This window comes from Triturus cristatus, chromosome 2_2 (genome assembly GCF_964204655.1).
Source record: "Triturus cristatus chromosome 2_2, aTriCri1.1, whole genome shotgun sequence".
NCBI lineage: Eukaryota > Metazoa > Chordata > Amphibia > Caudata > Salamandridae > Triturus > Triturus cristatus.
The window spans coordinates 63,690,140-63,705,474 of record NC_140582.1 but is presented as its reverse complement, the minus strand read 5'-3'; the positions used below and the strand labels follow the sequence as shown (position 1 = coordinate 63,705,474).

Sequence of the window (15,335 nt, the reverse complement as noted above, 5' to 3'; positions counted from 1 at the left end):
AGCGCACCATGGCGCAAGGATAGACAGATGCGTGACGCAATGTCGCCGTAACACAACTCCAGCACTGCTCAGGGGTGCCCTATACCTTATATGCTGCGTCACTCCTTACGCCTGCTTCAAGCAGGCGTAAGGATTTGACACAGCTGGGACGTAAAAGTGACACAGTGAAATCTTGTAGATTTCACTGCGTCACTTTTACGGGGCTTCCTTGTGACGGAACGCCCACCCTGCATACATTATACCTGGCGCAGCTATAATGTAGCCCAGGGCTTTACAGTGTGACGCATCTCACTAGGTGCGTCACGTTGTAAATATGTCGCATAGTGGCGCATTGTTTATGCCGCCGCTGCGTCACAAAAGTGATGCAACGGTGGCGTAAAACTGTCGCAAGGGGCTTGTAAATCTGCCCCAAAGCGTTTTCTTTCCCAACTGGATGACTAACTGGTTGATATCCTACTAACACTTACTGGGCGGACTACTGTTGGATTACTGGAGCGTGGACTTACCGCACGAAAGGCTCACCGCGGCGAATGCAGGCAGTGGTGCGGGACGGCTTCGGGTGTTTGTTGTATACATCCCGGATTGCTCGCTTGGTGGCTTGGCGTCCCTCGGCGCTCCATTGGTGTGGTCTTATTCCGGGATTCTTTGAGGCTGCTGACTTACATCATGTATGCTCTGGAGACATGGCCCCGCCGAAGGCTTTAACTAGAGGTATTCGGGCAGCTAGTCGACTGTCGGCAAACACGCTAGCGTCTACTAACACAGGTCGGGCTGATACGAAAGAAGAGGAATTGATGGTTCAACGTGGGGACTCCCTTAAAACTTTATCGAGCGTTGGTAAGCAGGTATTACGCCTTCTGCAGTTGGGTAAGGCAGCGGAGCTGTTTGTTACAGGTTCTGCTGCTGAATTAATTGCTGGCGACAAGTCAGTTGAAATTGTTACACAGGCAATTCATGGGCAACAAAGTAGCATTGAGAACGTCCTCTCGGGCTCAAACACTCTAAGAAATGCACAAAAGGCTTATTCGGAAGTACTGGTGGGGCCTGATAGTGCTGAAAACATTGATAGTGCTGATAAGGAGGGCCCTGATAGTGCTGACAATTGCGCTGATAACATTGATAATTCTGATAACATCAATGGGACTGTTGGCACTACTAATGGGGATAATATTTTGACACCCTTAATTGAGACAATAGGGGAATCAGTGGCGGGGAATCTCTTAACACCTGTAAAAGATTTGCCAATGCTGTGGCCTACGTGTGTTTCTATGGAAGACGGGGGGATCAGTTCTTCGCAAATAGAAGTTAACATACTTGGCAATACAGCCACAGTGGAAATTTAACACTTGCTGATTCGTCAGGTTTGGCACATGATCAAGGGTGCGTGGTGCGCTCCTCTGCTACAATCTCTGCTGTAACATCGGCTCCTAATCCTCCTAACCTGAGTTTAGATACTGATAGCAACCTGAAGCCTATATCTTGGATACCATCTGTAGATAGTGAACGGCGTAATGCTCAAAACATATCTGTGCCACAAGATACTCAGCAGGTCTTAGATAAATCTATGGAAAATCGGGTTTCTCCTGCAGCTAATCTGGCTTCTAGGGAGAAAAACATCAAGGCTAGAATAACGAAAGGCGCAAAGAAGGCCCATAATGGGCTTAACCAGCACCAGTGTAATGCTTCAACATCACGGTCTAAAGATACTCCAGTTAATAGTCACCTGCGACTCTGGGTTCAAGCTAAAGGGGGGTTAAGACAATAATATCAAGACTATCGGGTGCTAGCCCAGCAGATGATGGTTGTGGTAAGATGATGACGGCAGTGTTTGGAGCAGGTTGTCTGGGGTCAGGCTCAGTAACACCTTCAGCAATGCTCTCTGGTCAATTGCCTATCTTGTGCCACTCTGGTGTATTATTGGCATCTGGCGCTTCTCAAGTTTTGCAGCTAGCTGCTGAAGAACTCCAATCTGAAAGGTTACAGGATCACAATGTCCCGACACGTGCTTTGATACTTCAAGCCCTGAAAGAACAAAAAGAAGAAGCACGGGAGCATTATGCCCAAGCTAGGGCTGATAATCATACTATCCAGCAGTCTTTGAAGGAAGTGACACTCAAGGTCAAATGATGTTATAGAACTTCAGCAGAGGGTAGTTAATACTGAGGAGGCTACTACTAAAGCAGCCCGCTCGCTTCAGCAACATGATGATCATATAACAGCAATTTAAGTTAGAAGACCTGGAAAATTGCCAGAGGCAGCATAATCTAAAGTTGTTTGGAGTTCCTGAGGGGCCAGAGGGGTCAGACTCTAGAGCTTTTACTGTTCAGCTCCTACAGAAGGCATTTCCGGACCTGGGCGACTGGGATTGTGACTGTCAAGTGCAAAGGGCTCATAGACTCCCATTAATACAGCATAAATAGGGGTCCCATTATCTTAGGCCATTTTTGATTTATTTTGGTAATTTTTGTTACGGCAGGCCATATCTTTAAAGGCCCATCCTAGTTCTTCGGTGGCAGTTGATTCTTTTTCTTTCTTTGTACAGTCAGATCTCTGCAAAGCGACAATAGACAGGTGGTGGAAATTACAGCAGTTGATTGACCCATTGAAAGCCACCGGGGCACAAGTATTTTTCCGGGAGCCAGCACGCTTGAAGGCTTTACGGGGGGTCAATCCTATTTTTTTCATTGGAACAAGAAGCAAAAGTAACTATCGGTAGATGGCAAAAGATGTTGTCGGATGAGGGGTCGAATAAAGTTTGAAGTTTTTACTTAGGGTGGAGGAGAGGGGAGGGTGTCTTGAATGTGTGCATACTTTAGGGTAGGGAGTGGAATATAGCTCTTCTTTTTGTTTTTCCCTGGGCTCTTTGGGTTTCCTGGGGTTTTTTCTTCATCAGGCTATTCATCTTCTTTTTTTGTTCTCTTTATGCTTCATATATTCCCTTTCTGATCCCCCACCTGGTTTTCTCTTCCTTGTCTTTTTTCTCCCTTTCTCTTCTTCTTATTTATATCTCTATATCGGCTTTTCTGAATTGCTAAAGTTTCAAATGGTATGTCCGTAGTGGGTGTGGGCATGGCTCGGGAGCCGCTGGGGTGTACTGGCTCCAGGTAGCTGCCAAAACCAGCGGCAGTTGTTAGAAGGGGAAGATTCCTCCTTCACGATGCAGGGAGGGTGGTGAGTTCGCCAAGGGCGAAAGGGGTGTGGGTGGGGTTTTTGGGGAGCAAAAAAAAAAAAAGGTCAACACAAGGGCACTAAGAAGTAAGTCTGTAATTGGAGATAATGAAAGCGGAACAAATTCAATTAAGTTTGTTATTAAAAAGTTGGGAGGGAATAAACTTTTGTAATGGAGTTGATTAAATGTCTTGCTTGGAATGTTGCAGGCCTAAATAGCAGAATTAAGAGGCAATTAGTCTGTGAAGAGCTAAAAATGTATAATCCCCAGGTAGTTATGCTAACAGAGACCCATCTCTCATACAAAGATCTAGGTCTTTTAAAACAATTACGGTTTGAAATTGTGGTTTGTACATTACAAAGTACTTCAACACGGGCGGCTGCTATACTAAAACACAAGTTGTTTGCATGTACGATATGTAAAACATTGGCCGATCAGAGAGGTAGATGGGCAATCGCACAGATGGAGATAAGGGGAAAGAAATATGTTTTTTGCTCATTGTATGGTCCTAACATTGATGACCCCACAGTTGTTGATGGAAATGCTTAATTGGGAGGGGGAGCGGGTTGTAATGGGAGATTTTAACTGTGTTTTGGATTACGGTATAGACACAACAAGGCAGGGAGCTACTCATAGGATGCGAAAGACTCGAGTGGCAATTGGGCAGTTGGGTCGGCTACAGTCTATTAGAGATATGTGGAGAAATCTGTATCCAACTATACCAGAGTATACGTATTATTCTGCCCCGCATAAACTCTATTCACGTATTGATATGGCATGGGTGTCGGATCAAATATTGTGGTTGGCAGATATGGAAATATGCCCAAGAGTCACTTCTGATCATAACCCCATCTTACTTTTGTTCAGGGTTATAGCTTAGTGCAAGATGCTTAGACCTTTTTTTTTCCTAGGTATTTATTTTCAATTGGGGAGTATCTGGTTAGTATCAGGAAACGGCTTGAATTATTTTTCAATGAGAATATAGGGTCAGCTTCACCGATTGTGGTGTGGGATACATGTAAAGCAGTTAAAAGGGTCATATAAACAACAATATATATGGCAACAGAATAAAGAGAATAGATCTGCAAGTAAGGAGGCTATCCAAGCTATACGTAATGCGGAAGAATGACATGCAGAGGCAGTTTTACGGGGCACTAATGATCAAGAACAATTGTTGCTTACTTTAATGGATCTTAGGCTAGCAATAAAGAAGATATTCATGGAGAAATTTGTGGTAAGGTTTAACAAATATCATCTTACGCAATATGAATACGGCGAACAAATAGGTAATATTCTGGCTTTTAAGGTTGCAGAGGATAGGGCTAAAACTCACATAAAAGCTATTAAAGGGATAAATGGCATAATCCACTCGCATCCACAGCAGATTTTCGAACAATTTTCTAAGTACTACCAGGAGCTACAACAATTGAACCAAAGGATGAAGGTATACAAAGATATATCCAGGGTGGACCCTTATCAAGTATGGGGGTAGAGACATCTGAGATATTGGCAAAAGACATCTCAAAGGAGGAAATAGAATTAGCAATTTCTGCTTTACCATCTGGAAAGGCGGCTGGAGAAGATTCTATACCTGTCGAATTCTATAAGCTCTTAAAAGATGTTTTGATGATACCATTTGATTCAGTTATACGGTTTATTGGCTCAAATGGTAAGGTACTCGAGTTATGGAACATGACGCAGATTGTTTTTTTTCCGAAGAAGGGCAAACCTCCAGATGAATGTAGTTCGTACCGGCCAATATGGCTTATTAATGCTGAGGCAAACATTTTTGCTAAATTATTGGCGAACCGTCTTGCTCCAGTTATGCCTGGTCTTGTATCTCCTCATCAGCATGGGTTTATCCAAGGTAGGGACACCACTGCTCATGTTAATGTGGCGGTTGGGGCCCCTTGATATGACAAGCAAGATGCCATCCTCTCTTGGTATGAACCTGTTGGACGCCGAAAAGGCATTTGACAGAGTGGGGTGGGACTTTCTTTGGGCCATACTCGCAACATTTGGGATTATTGGACAATTTAAACAATGGATACAAGCTTTATATGATAAACCTCAAGCTAAACTAGTATATTCAGGCTTACAGTCATCAACTTTCCCGATTTTGTGTGGTACCCGTCAGGGCTGTCCCCTTTCACCTTTGCTTTTTGCTCTGTATATTGAGCCATTTATTAGTGTTCTGCAATGTAATCTTCAAATTTGGCCTTTAGTCTCAGGTGCTAATTCACTCAAGGCTATCGCTTACACGGATGACATTGTGGTTTTTACAATTGAACCCATTGATGCGATAAAAACCATAGAGGATGAAGCAGCCAAGTTCGATTCTATATCGTATAAGTTAAACGTTAAAAAATACTCAAATACTTCTTAATTGCAAACCAGCTGCATTAATTCATGGGGCTTGTTCTGTAGTTACCTATTTAGGGGTTAAGCTATCTGCACAGATTGATAGGATATTCTCCTTGAATTATGAATCTTTATTGAAAGAGACAACTAAATCATTAAAAAACTGGCATAAGCTGCCCATAGGTATTATCGGGCAAATTGACATCATAAAGATTAAGACTTTACCGACATTTTGTGTTTGTTCTGCTCTATTTCTTTGCAGGTCCCTAATTCACGTTTTAAGAAGCTAGAGGGTGTGTTAAGTAGCTTCATATGGGGCTATAGAAAAGCACGTCGTGCAATAGATTTGCTAAAACTTTCTTTTAAGCAGGGAGGATTAGATTTTCCTGATTTTAAAATGTATTTTTGGTCAGCTTTCACTGGTCGTTTCTGCAGCCTCCTCAACCCTGCATGTACTATTTTTTACCATCAGTTTATGTTGGGTGAGGAGAGCAATATGTATTTATATAGAATTAATGACCCAAATTATTTCAAGAGAGTCAAGTTTAAGACTATACGAGATAGTACATTCATTTGGCGCGCTATATCTTCTAGATGCAATGTATTATTCTATCATGATAAACTTCCCCTCTGGGGTAACCCGAGTTTGCCGGAGGTGTTTCAAGATGCTGCTAGCAAACGGTGGGCTAGTTGTGGGGTAATATCCCTTGGGGATCTTTATGATCATAATGGCTTTGTTTCTTTTGAGAATTTACAGTTTTTGTATTATTGTATAAATTACCAGATTATATGCTTTTCAAATATTATCAGATTCAGGATTATTTTCTGTGGCATTTAAATCTAATGAGTGTATCTTGTTCCAAAATCTGGGCTTGCTTGCATAGTGGGAAGATAAAATCACAGATCAGAAATATGTATAAATGTTTTTGCAGTTATAGGCTAGGCGATTGTGACAGACTAGCGGAGCCCTGGAGCAAGGTTCTGGGGGTAGCAGTCATGCCTACTACTATTGAGCAAGCTGTAAATATTGTAGATAAGTCAGTTCACTCCACTAACCTGCGACTACAACAATTTTTTACCATTTGTTTACAATATTATACGCCACAAAAAAAACGCTAAACAAGTTTCTAATAGTACGGGTAGTGATCGGACGAAATGTCCAAGATGCGATATGTATGCAGCTAGCATAACGCATATGTTTGTAACATGCCCGGCATTGGCGATATTTTTGGCAGAAGGTGGGTCAAGTACTTTCCCAGAGGTTGGGGATAGAGTTGCCTATCACGGTTATGGAAATTATGATGGGCTTTAGGAACACGATTTATAGATTTAATTGCTTACTTTCCATTTTGCTGGTCTCCGCCCCCCACCCGAGGAAAGAGAATCATGGCTTATTGGTTCTTATAAGTGTGACATTTTGACACCACCCATTTCTACTTTTTTGTACTACACGTGACTGCATATTATTGAAATATTCATTACGCATTCACTTTGGGACAGCTTTAGAGTGTGTTGGGTTTTGGTAAGCAAAGCATCAGTGGCGGCTCCTCCGCTAAGGTGGAGGAGCGTCGCCCCACTGCTTTGCAGCAGTAAAAGAAAGGAAAAACAAAATGATAATGACTCGAGGTTATTATAATTTTATTTTTCCCTGCTACCGGCAGTTTTGTGGGCAGGGCGGGGCTGCTTCAAAGATAGAGGAGCAGGGAAGGAGTGGTTTGCACATTCCAAGTGCGCATGACTGCTAGGCCAAATCGACTGCTCTTATGCCGGCCAAACCGTCATGCGCACTTTGCCTGTTCACCATGCAGGCTGCATTACAGCCTGCATGGAGAACATGCCCAGGCCCCCAGCCCCTGTCTAAGCACCTCCAACCAGAAGGCTGCATTGCAGCTTTGTTATTAGCTTAAGGGAACCAATCACATCACTGCATTGCAGCGTTGTGATTGGCTCAGGGGAGCCTCAGCCTGGGTGAGTCCTGTTTGAAAGACCGGCCAGTATTGAAAACGGCAGGGCGATGGTGGAGAGGTGCGGCGGGGGTACATTTTTTCTTTTTTTACTTCCACTCACCCCCCTCCCGCGTTGGCCTCGAATGGTGCCGGCCGCTCCTGAAGTCTATCTGTTTATGATGGAACACTGGTTGTACTGCACTGTAAAATTATTTAGTGCTTAATACCACAATGTGGGGCACTGAAGTGCTTTCCTACGTGAGTAGCACACTACACTGTGTACATCGGGACCGGTCCAACTTAATTGCCATGGCTGGTATGCATTCTCAGTGCGGCCGTTGTGTTGCCCTTGTTTTGATGTGGGAAGTGATAACGCTGGATTCTTATCTTATCTTATCTTACCACTCCTAAGAATCCTCGGCCAACTGGACCTTTTTACCTGCTGTGAAGTGTAAAGGGGGGAAAAACAATTCATTCAAATAAACCCAATAAACCAATCAATTCCAACTCTGAAGAATCACTAACTCCGAATTAAGTTTTAGGGGATTTATTACAAAGCCAAAAATAACTGAACATACAAGCACCTCATGACGAGGTTAAGGAAATACATGGGTACTAATACAAAGTTCATCCTACACAATAATCAAATTTGGTGAAGCATAAAAAGAATAATAAACTTTAAAAATATTAAACAAGCAATGACTGCTCCGACATCTAAATCAGTCTTCATTGATACCTACAAAGAATTCAGTTAATCTGTCCCTGCTCTATCACTAAGGTGACATCCCTACTTAGCATCTCCCAAGCCAGATCAATGAAAAGGTGTCAGCGCGTGATGACTTCCTAAGAAGTACACTCACGTTGAAAGGGTCAGTAGCCAAATCTACAAATTTGTTCTAAGTCTCATTCCTCAGTATCAATCCCTTCCTTCTACCCTCTAAGGGTTCTCTGCTCCATCTGCCCGCTCCCCCCTCGGGGCACAGTCCCTAATACAAAATGCACAATCTGGACGACACACCTCTGTAACACCTCCTCTGGCTAAGCACCTTTCGTAGGTAAATTTCCATCAAACTTGTACTTCGTCCAGCAACGGTTGATACGTCCTTGGGTCCCAGGCTTCTTCCAATTATCAGCATTCCAGGATACACTGTTTCAGCTCTCCTCCATACCTAACGCCTAAAACAAAAGGCATCTGTCTAACTAACGAGGAGAGTGTCCTTGCACCTGCAATAGAAGCATGAGAACAGAATATTTTTCCACGCACATGAAATTCGCTGACTACCTCCAAATGAGAGCTTTTCCAGGGAAAATATACTTCGGCCTACACAATTCAGCTCAGATAAGAAATACGAATAGGCCTTGCATAGTAAAACGTGAACATTCATTTAGGCCTTTACACATCAAGAATTACACATTAATAAAGGTTACATTAATAATCCTACACTTCATCACTTTAAGGCACAATTAGTCACTTCTACATATGCAGACTTTAGTATGATGCACGTTTAAATCTAATGCATTACACTACACATGAACTAATTCACTAAGCATTTGCTATGAACATCAAAAATTATATAATCACATTTAAATGCCATCTTACTTTCTCGAATGGCACAAACTTATTTTCTAGCATTATAGTCACACATTTCATTATTACCTATACAATTCTAATAATCAGTTTTAGCACAACACGTGATCATATGCGGGTGCGGACTATCCACGATTATGATACACCCCTGCAATTTTCAGAACATCATGACGCTCTATCAGAAGTGTTCCTGTATCGTGCATAGTGACAAGTGATTTGCAGTTATTTTGTTATGGCACACATTACTTAGCAGTGTAGTGATTTAAGTGTAGTGAGAGATAGGTGTGCATTTTATGGTTTCTCCTCGTTTTTGCTGTTTCTATGTGTGCTGCATTCTACCGCACACATAGAAACAGCAAATCGCCACTAGTGATTGTTCATGTGCACGAAGGTGACTCTTCCAGCACTAAACATTCATTAAAAAATGACAAGTTGCAACTTCTATGTGTGACTTCTATGTGTGCTGCATAAAGCAGCACACATAGAAGTTACAAATCGCCATTACTGATTGTTTATGTGCAGGTAGGGACACCTTCCTTGCACGATGGTGCAAGGGTGCCTGCATTGGCACTAGGCAGTTATTTTTAGTGCCAGCGCTACAGGAAAGGCAGAGATGCGCCGTATTCTTGTAAATACGGAGCATCCCTGCGTTTGGAAACTGTCAGTGTAGCGCTAGCAATCTTGGCTTAATGCCGCGCTCCGAAGGTTTCCTTGTAAATATGCCCCTAGGTTTCATATATATCCAATTCACTTGCCAGGGATAGACCCCTGTCACCTGCCAATGGAGAAATGCATTTTAGATGGAAAAATGGATAGAAAGGTTGCCTGATTATATTAAATGCTTTTTTTGGCTTTCAGTAGTTTTTGCTCTGCCTTTACATGAGAAAGAAACATGTTTTAAACTGTATATTGGTCTGTGTGATTTGTCACCTTTCAGTTTTGTTAGACAATGGGGAGTGACGTGTACACCATCCACGATTCTGTGGCTTATGTCAACGCCACCTATGCTTTCTAATGGTGGCAATGTCGTTTTTGCAAAGTCATATTGACTATGTTTCCAAACAAAAGGCATATTAGTATTGTAAAGTCAGCTTGTGGTACTATTATTGGTGAATTCAAACTTCTTCATTGGTAAATTCCAGGACAAATATGGGGTTGCTACTATCCATTAGCTAATTGAATGCTTTTTCTATTCTAGATTTCTATATGAATATTCAAGTAACTATGCACAGACCCCACTTCTGGTGATGATAAATTTTACAGAGAGTTTCTTAAAAATGGCTGCAACTTGCTGTTCTTCAAAAAAGCCAGTGGGGTGCTTTGCTAAGCAGGTATGATCTTGGTTTACATTTACTTGACTCCTTCATTGTGCTAGCTGGTTCAGTGTATTAATCTAACTATGTATTATCACTAGAGCTTGCTATGAAAAAGTTAGGGGTCTCCCTTTTTAGGTCTCGCCTGCGGGAGCATGCACTAGCACATGTGCTCTCATTTGCAAGACTTTTGTGTTGAGTAATGGGCTTGGAGCCTGCCCAATGCTTACAAGTTGTTGGCTTCTTTGTCACTCTTCTGTGCTGTCTCTTAATTGGCCAGCGCATGCCAAGCATCACTTCCTTTTGTTTCTGTGGAGCATGATTGATTCAACTTAATCATTGTCAGTCTGCTACTATTGCGATAAGGTACTATTTCTTCTTTCCCTCCTCTGCTTGTTGCTGACCCCCATACCCCTAACCCACTTTCATGCTGGAAAGAAATGCTATGAAGCAGTGCCAGTGCTGGCTGCGCCATGCCGCTTTTTTTGAAACTTCACTTTTTATTACTTCCATTGCTTAAAGCGTGTCTTTTGTTAGTTGTTGTGGTTGCAGAGGTGGAGCTACACGACACACCCGGGAAATGCACTATCTGGCTCCCGCTCCCTCCCTTCTGCGGTCAGGAGTTTGTCGAGTCTCAGTGCAGCTCTAAATTACTTTTCTCTACCATCCCCAGAGCTCACAAGGGTTCAAGCTCAATGAGTGAGTAGTTCAGGCATTCCACATTTATTCTCTGCATTCTGAGGGCTGTAATCCCGATTTTATGAAGGGATAAAAAAAAAACGACATAATCCAGATTACAAAGAAAAGAAGAAAACTGGACTGGGTGGGATACTGGTGCATGGAATTTAGTAAAATTATAAATCTGCATCTCTCCATTCATACTCCTGGGCCAAATCGCCACTCCATGTTTTACTCCTACCAGCCCTCCTGTTCTGTACACCCTGCAGCCGCATATGCCACACCTTCCTGGTCCTAGATACCAGCCCTCCGTGTTCTCGTCTGGCCATCAGCATCCCCTCCAACCACCTAGGAGACCTCTGATCTCTGCTACAGGGACACCCCCCCCACACTCCCCCCCACCCCGTCTCTGGTCACACCTCTGATTGTAACTTTCTGCAGAGATCAGGCATTGGTGTGCAGTATGGCTGAAAGTTAGATCAAAAACTGTTATGCCGTGTTGAAGCCATATGAAAAATTTGATATGACGCGAACAGCACTGGCCTTTCAGGCTGACTTTCAGCAATGATGCACAGCAGCTGTGCTGTACAACATGGCTAAAAGCCAATGATAAAGCCAATAGCTCTTGCCTAGGTGAGAACTATTGTTTTTTTCCAAAGCTTGTGTTTCCTGCTTGGGAATGGTAAGAGAAGTCGTCTGACGGCTGGCGACCATTTTGTATTTCATAAAAGTCAAGAGTCCTCCAGCTGACAGACCAAGAGGCATTGTTTGTTTATGATAACAGTAGTGCAGAATAAAAGTGTCGCCAGAGGAAATTCAAGAGTGAGAATCCTAAAATGTCAGGTGTGCCTCCACCAGTCATGAGAGAGGATGATTTGTCAGAAATCAGTGAACCAGATCTGCTCAGAGAAAACTACACCAGTCCCTTGTACAATATACATCAAATAACCATAAACCATTCTACAGAGCAAAGCAATGAACATGCCCTCACCACATCTTCAACAAAGCCGACACAATCATCACACCCCACCTCCGGAACGTCATAAACAGCTCCTTCACGTCAGCCACCTTCCCGGAGAGCTGGAAGCACGCAGAAATCAGCGCCCTACTAAAGAAGCCCACAGTGGACCCCAAAGAGCTCAAGAACTTCCGCCCGATTTCTCTGCTTCCCTTCCCTGCCAAAGTCATCGAGAAGACCGTCAACAAACAGCTGACAGCATTCCTCGAGGCAAATAACTCACTCGACCCGTCCCAGTCCGGATTCCGAGCCAACCACAGCACCGAGACCGCCCTCATCGCAGCCACCGACGACATCAGGACCATGATGGACAACGGTGAGACTACCGCCCTCATCCTCCTGGACCTCTCGGCAGCCTTCGACACCGTATGCCACCGCACCCTAATAACCCGCCTCCTCAACACAGGGATCCAAGGAAAGGCCCTGGACTGTATCACCTCGTTCCTCTCCAACAGAACCCAGAGAGTCCGTCTCCCCCCCTTCCGCTCAGAGGCTACCAATTTCATCTGAGGCGTACCCCAAGGCTCCTCGCTCAGCCCAACCCTCTTCAACATCTACATGAGCCCCCTCGCCGCCATCGCACGCAAACACAACATCAACATCATCTCCTACGCCGACGACACCCAGCTTATACTTTCCCTCACCAAAGACCCCGCCACCGCAAAAACCAACCTCCAGGAAGGAATGAAAGACATCGCAGAATGGATGAAGCTAAGCCGCCTGAAGCTGAACTCAGACAAGACGGAGGTCCTCATCCTCGGACGTACGCCATCTGCCTGGGACGACTCCTGGTGGCCCACTGCACTGGGCCCCGCGCCGACACCCTCTGACCACGCACGCAACCTGGGATTCATCCTGGACTCCTCCCTTACGATGACCAAGCAAGTCAACACCGTCTCGTCCTCCTGCTTCAACACCCTGCGCATGCTCCGAAAAATCTTCAGATGGATCCCCACGAAACAAGAAAAACCGTCACCCAGGCCCTCGTCACCAGACGACTAGACTACGGAAACGACCTGTACGCAGGAACCACCGCCAAACTTCAGAAACGACTGCAACGCATACAGAAAGCCTCCGCACGACTCGTCCTCGACATCCCTCGCCATCACCACATATCCGCCCACCTGAGAAACCTTCATTGGCTCCCCGTCAGCAAGAGGATCACGTTCAGGCTCCTCACCCACGCACACAAAGCTCTCCACAACAAGGGCCCCGAATACCTCAACAACCGCCTCTCGTTTCACGCCCCCACCCACCCACCAGCTCCGATCCACCAGCCTCGCCCTCGCCTCTGTCCCATGGACTCGCAGAACCACCGCCGGTGGAAGATCGTTCTCCCACCTGGCAGCCGTTACCTGGAACTCCCTCCCCGCACACCTGCGAATGACCCAGGACCATCTCACCTTCAGGAAACACCTCAAGACCTGGCTCTTCGAACAGTAGCAGCACCCCCCCCCCACCTTTCTTCCCGTCCAGCGCCTTGAGACCCCCACGGGTGAGTAGCGCGCTCTATAAATGCTTGATTGATTGATTGATTCTCTTTCAAAGAAACACTTCAAATATTACCTTCCAACAACAGCCATTTATTTTTGTACCTACAAAAGGAAAACTCACCCAGGATACATATATTTCGATATCCCACAGCCTCCTAAATGAGGAATAATAGAGCTCACTCCAAAAAACCTCAGCCACTATAAATAGTCTCAAAAGCCTAACAACAGGCTAAATGTAAAATTGAGGGCCTGTGTTACAAAATATGGTCACACTTTGCTCCGCGGTGCATCCTTAAGGCGCACTGGGCACAAACAGGGACATGGCGCCCTATTACACATAATGTGCTGTCTCTAGGACAGAAGCAAAGTCATACTTAAAGCATTTGCTCTGGCTTTCACTGTAAAATGCAGGCCCTGCAGAAGGTACCTGCCTGCAATTCAAGAGGGGACAGAGTTGCCACTTCAAGCTGGTGCTGTGAGTGACTGTCTGTGGGGGAGATCATGGTAATGGCACTCAGCTTCTCCTGCCCGACGGCTGCCCTCAGACGGCACACCCACAGTGTTTCACCTTTTGGTAGAGCACAATCAGTGCTACTTCCCCTGACTGCCTCTTTGCCTCTGTTCCTGTGTCCATAATAGCCATGATCGCAGAGGCAAAGTGTTTTCTTCATTTGCATGGGGTCAAGCCACCACGCAAATTAAGGAACTTCCTTCTTAAGATAGCACAGCAGATGTATGTACGCTGGTGCTATCTTTATTACAGAAGGAGCTGCACAACCACCTGCGACCCTTTCTGTAATACTGCAGCGTCCCAGGGTACAAAAAACAGATACACACACACCTGCTGTGCCCCCACAGCAGTCCCTGGTGTCCTCATGATGCCCAGGCACCTGAGCAGGTGTGTAGTGTGTGGATCCCAAGGTGCTTAGACGAAGAGCCAAGTCCTAAGCTACTTTGGAACTCAAGAAGTGAGGAGGAGGCTTTTATGTGTTTAGGGAGGTTGTTCCATCTCTTGGGTGCGATTTGTTAGAATGAGCGACCTCCAGTTTTGCTTTTGCAGATGCAGGGAGTGTGAGCGAGTGACATAGGTGTCTGGTGGGTTGGCGAACGTGTATCTGGCTGTTTAGGTATTCTGGTCCTGTGTTGTGTAGGGCTTTGTATGTGTGCGTGAGAAGTTTGAATTGGGAACCAGTGAAGCTTCCTGAGGTGTGGAGTCATGTGGATGCAGTGTGAGAGGTCGAGTATGAGTCTTGTGGCGATGTTCTGGATGGTCTTAAGGCTGTGTAGGAGTTGTTTGGAGATTGCTGTGTATAAAGTTTTGCCATAGTCCAGCCTCCTGGTCTTGAGTGCTTGGGTGACAGTCCACTTGGCGTTCTGAGGCAATCATTTGATGATCTTTCACAGCATGCGTAGGATGTGTGAGCAGGATGTGCATGCTTCATGGACTTGAGCCATCATGTTGAGCTTCTCATCTAGGATTATCTCTAGATTTTGTGTGTGGTCTTTAGGTGTGGATGTTGGTCCTCACTCCGACTGCCACCAGGTGGAGTCCCATGGGGAGGTCTTGTTGCTGAAGACCAGTGCTTCCGTCTTGTCGGAGTTGAGCTTCAGGCAGTTGGTTTAAAACCAGTTTGCTACCATGGCCATACAGTTGGTGAAGTTGGTTCTGGTGGTGGCTGTCTTATCCATCAGGGAGAGGATGAGTTGGGTGTCATCAGTGTAGCAGATGAATGATGATGTGTTGTGATCAGATGATGTTGGCGAGCAGT

General features: G+C 44.9%; 1 protein-coding gene across 2 annotated transcripts in view; it reads left to right on the top strand.

Annotated features, from left to right (window-relative positions):
• The window catches only part of GC (GC vitamin D binding protein), a 293,245-nt gene that overhangs the window by 99,225 nt on the left and 178,685 nt on the right, over window positions 1-15,335 (top strand). For both annotated transcript variants that reach the window (XM_085641007.1, XM_085641008.1), the window contains exon 5: window positions 10,263-10,395. In XM_085641007.1, the coding sequence (XP_085497133.1) occupies window positions 10,263-10,395 (133 nt within the window). The remainder of the gene's footprint in view (window positions 1-10,262; window positions 10,396-15,335) is intronic.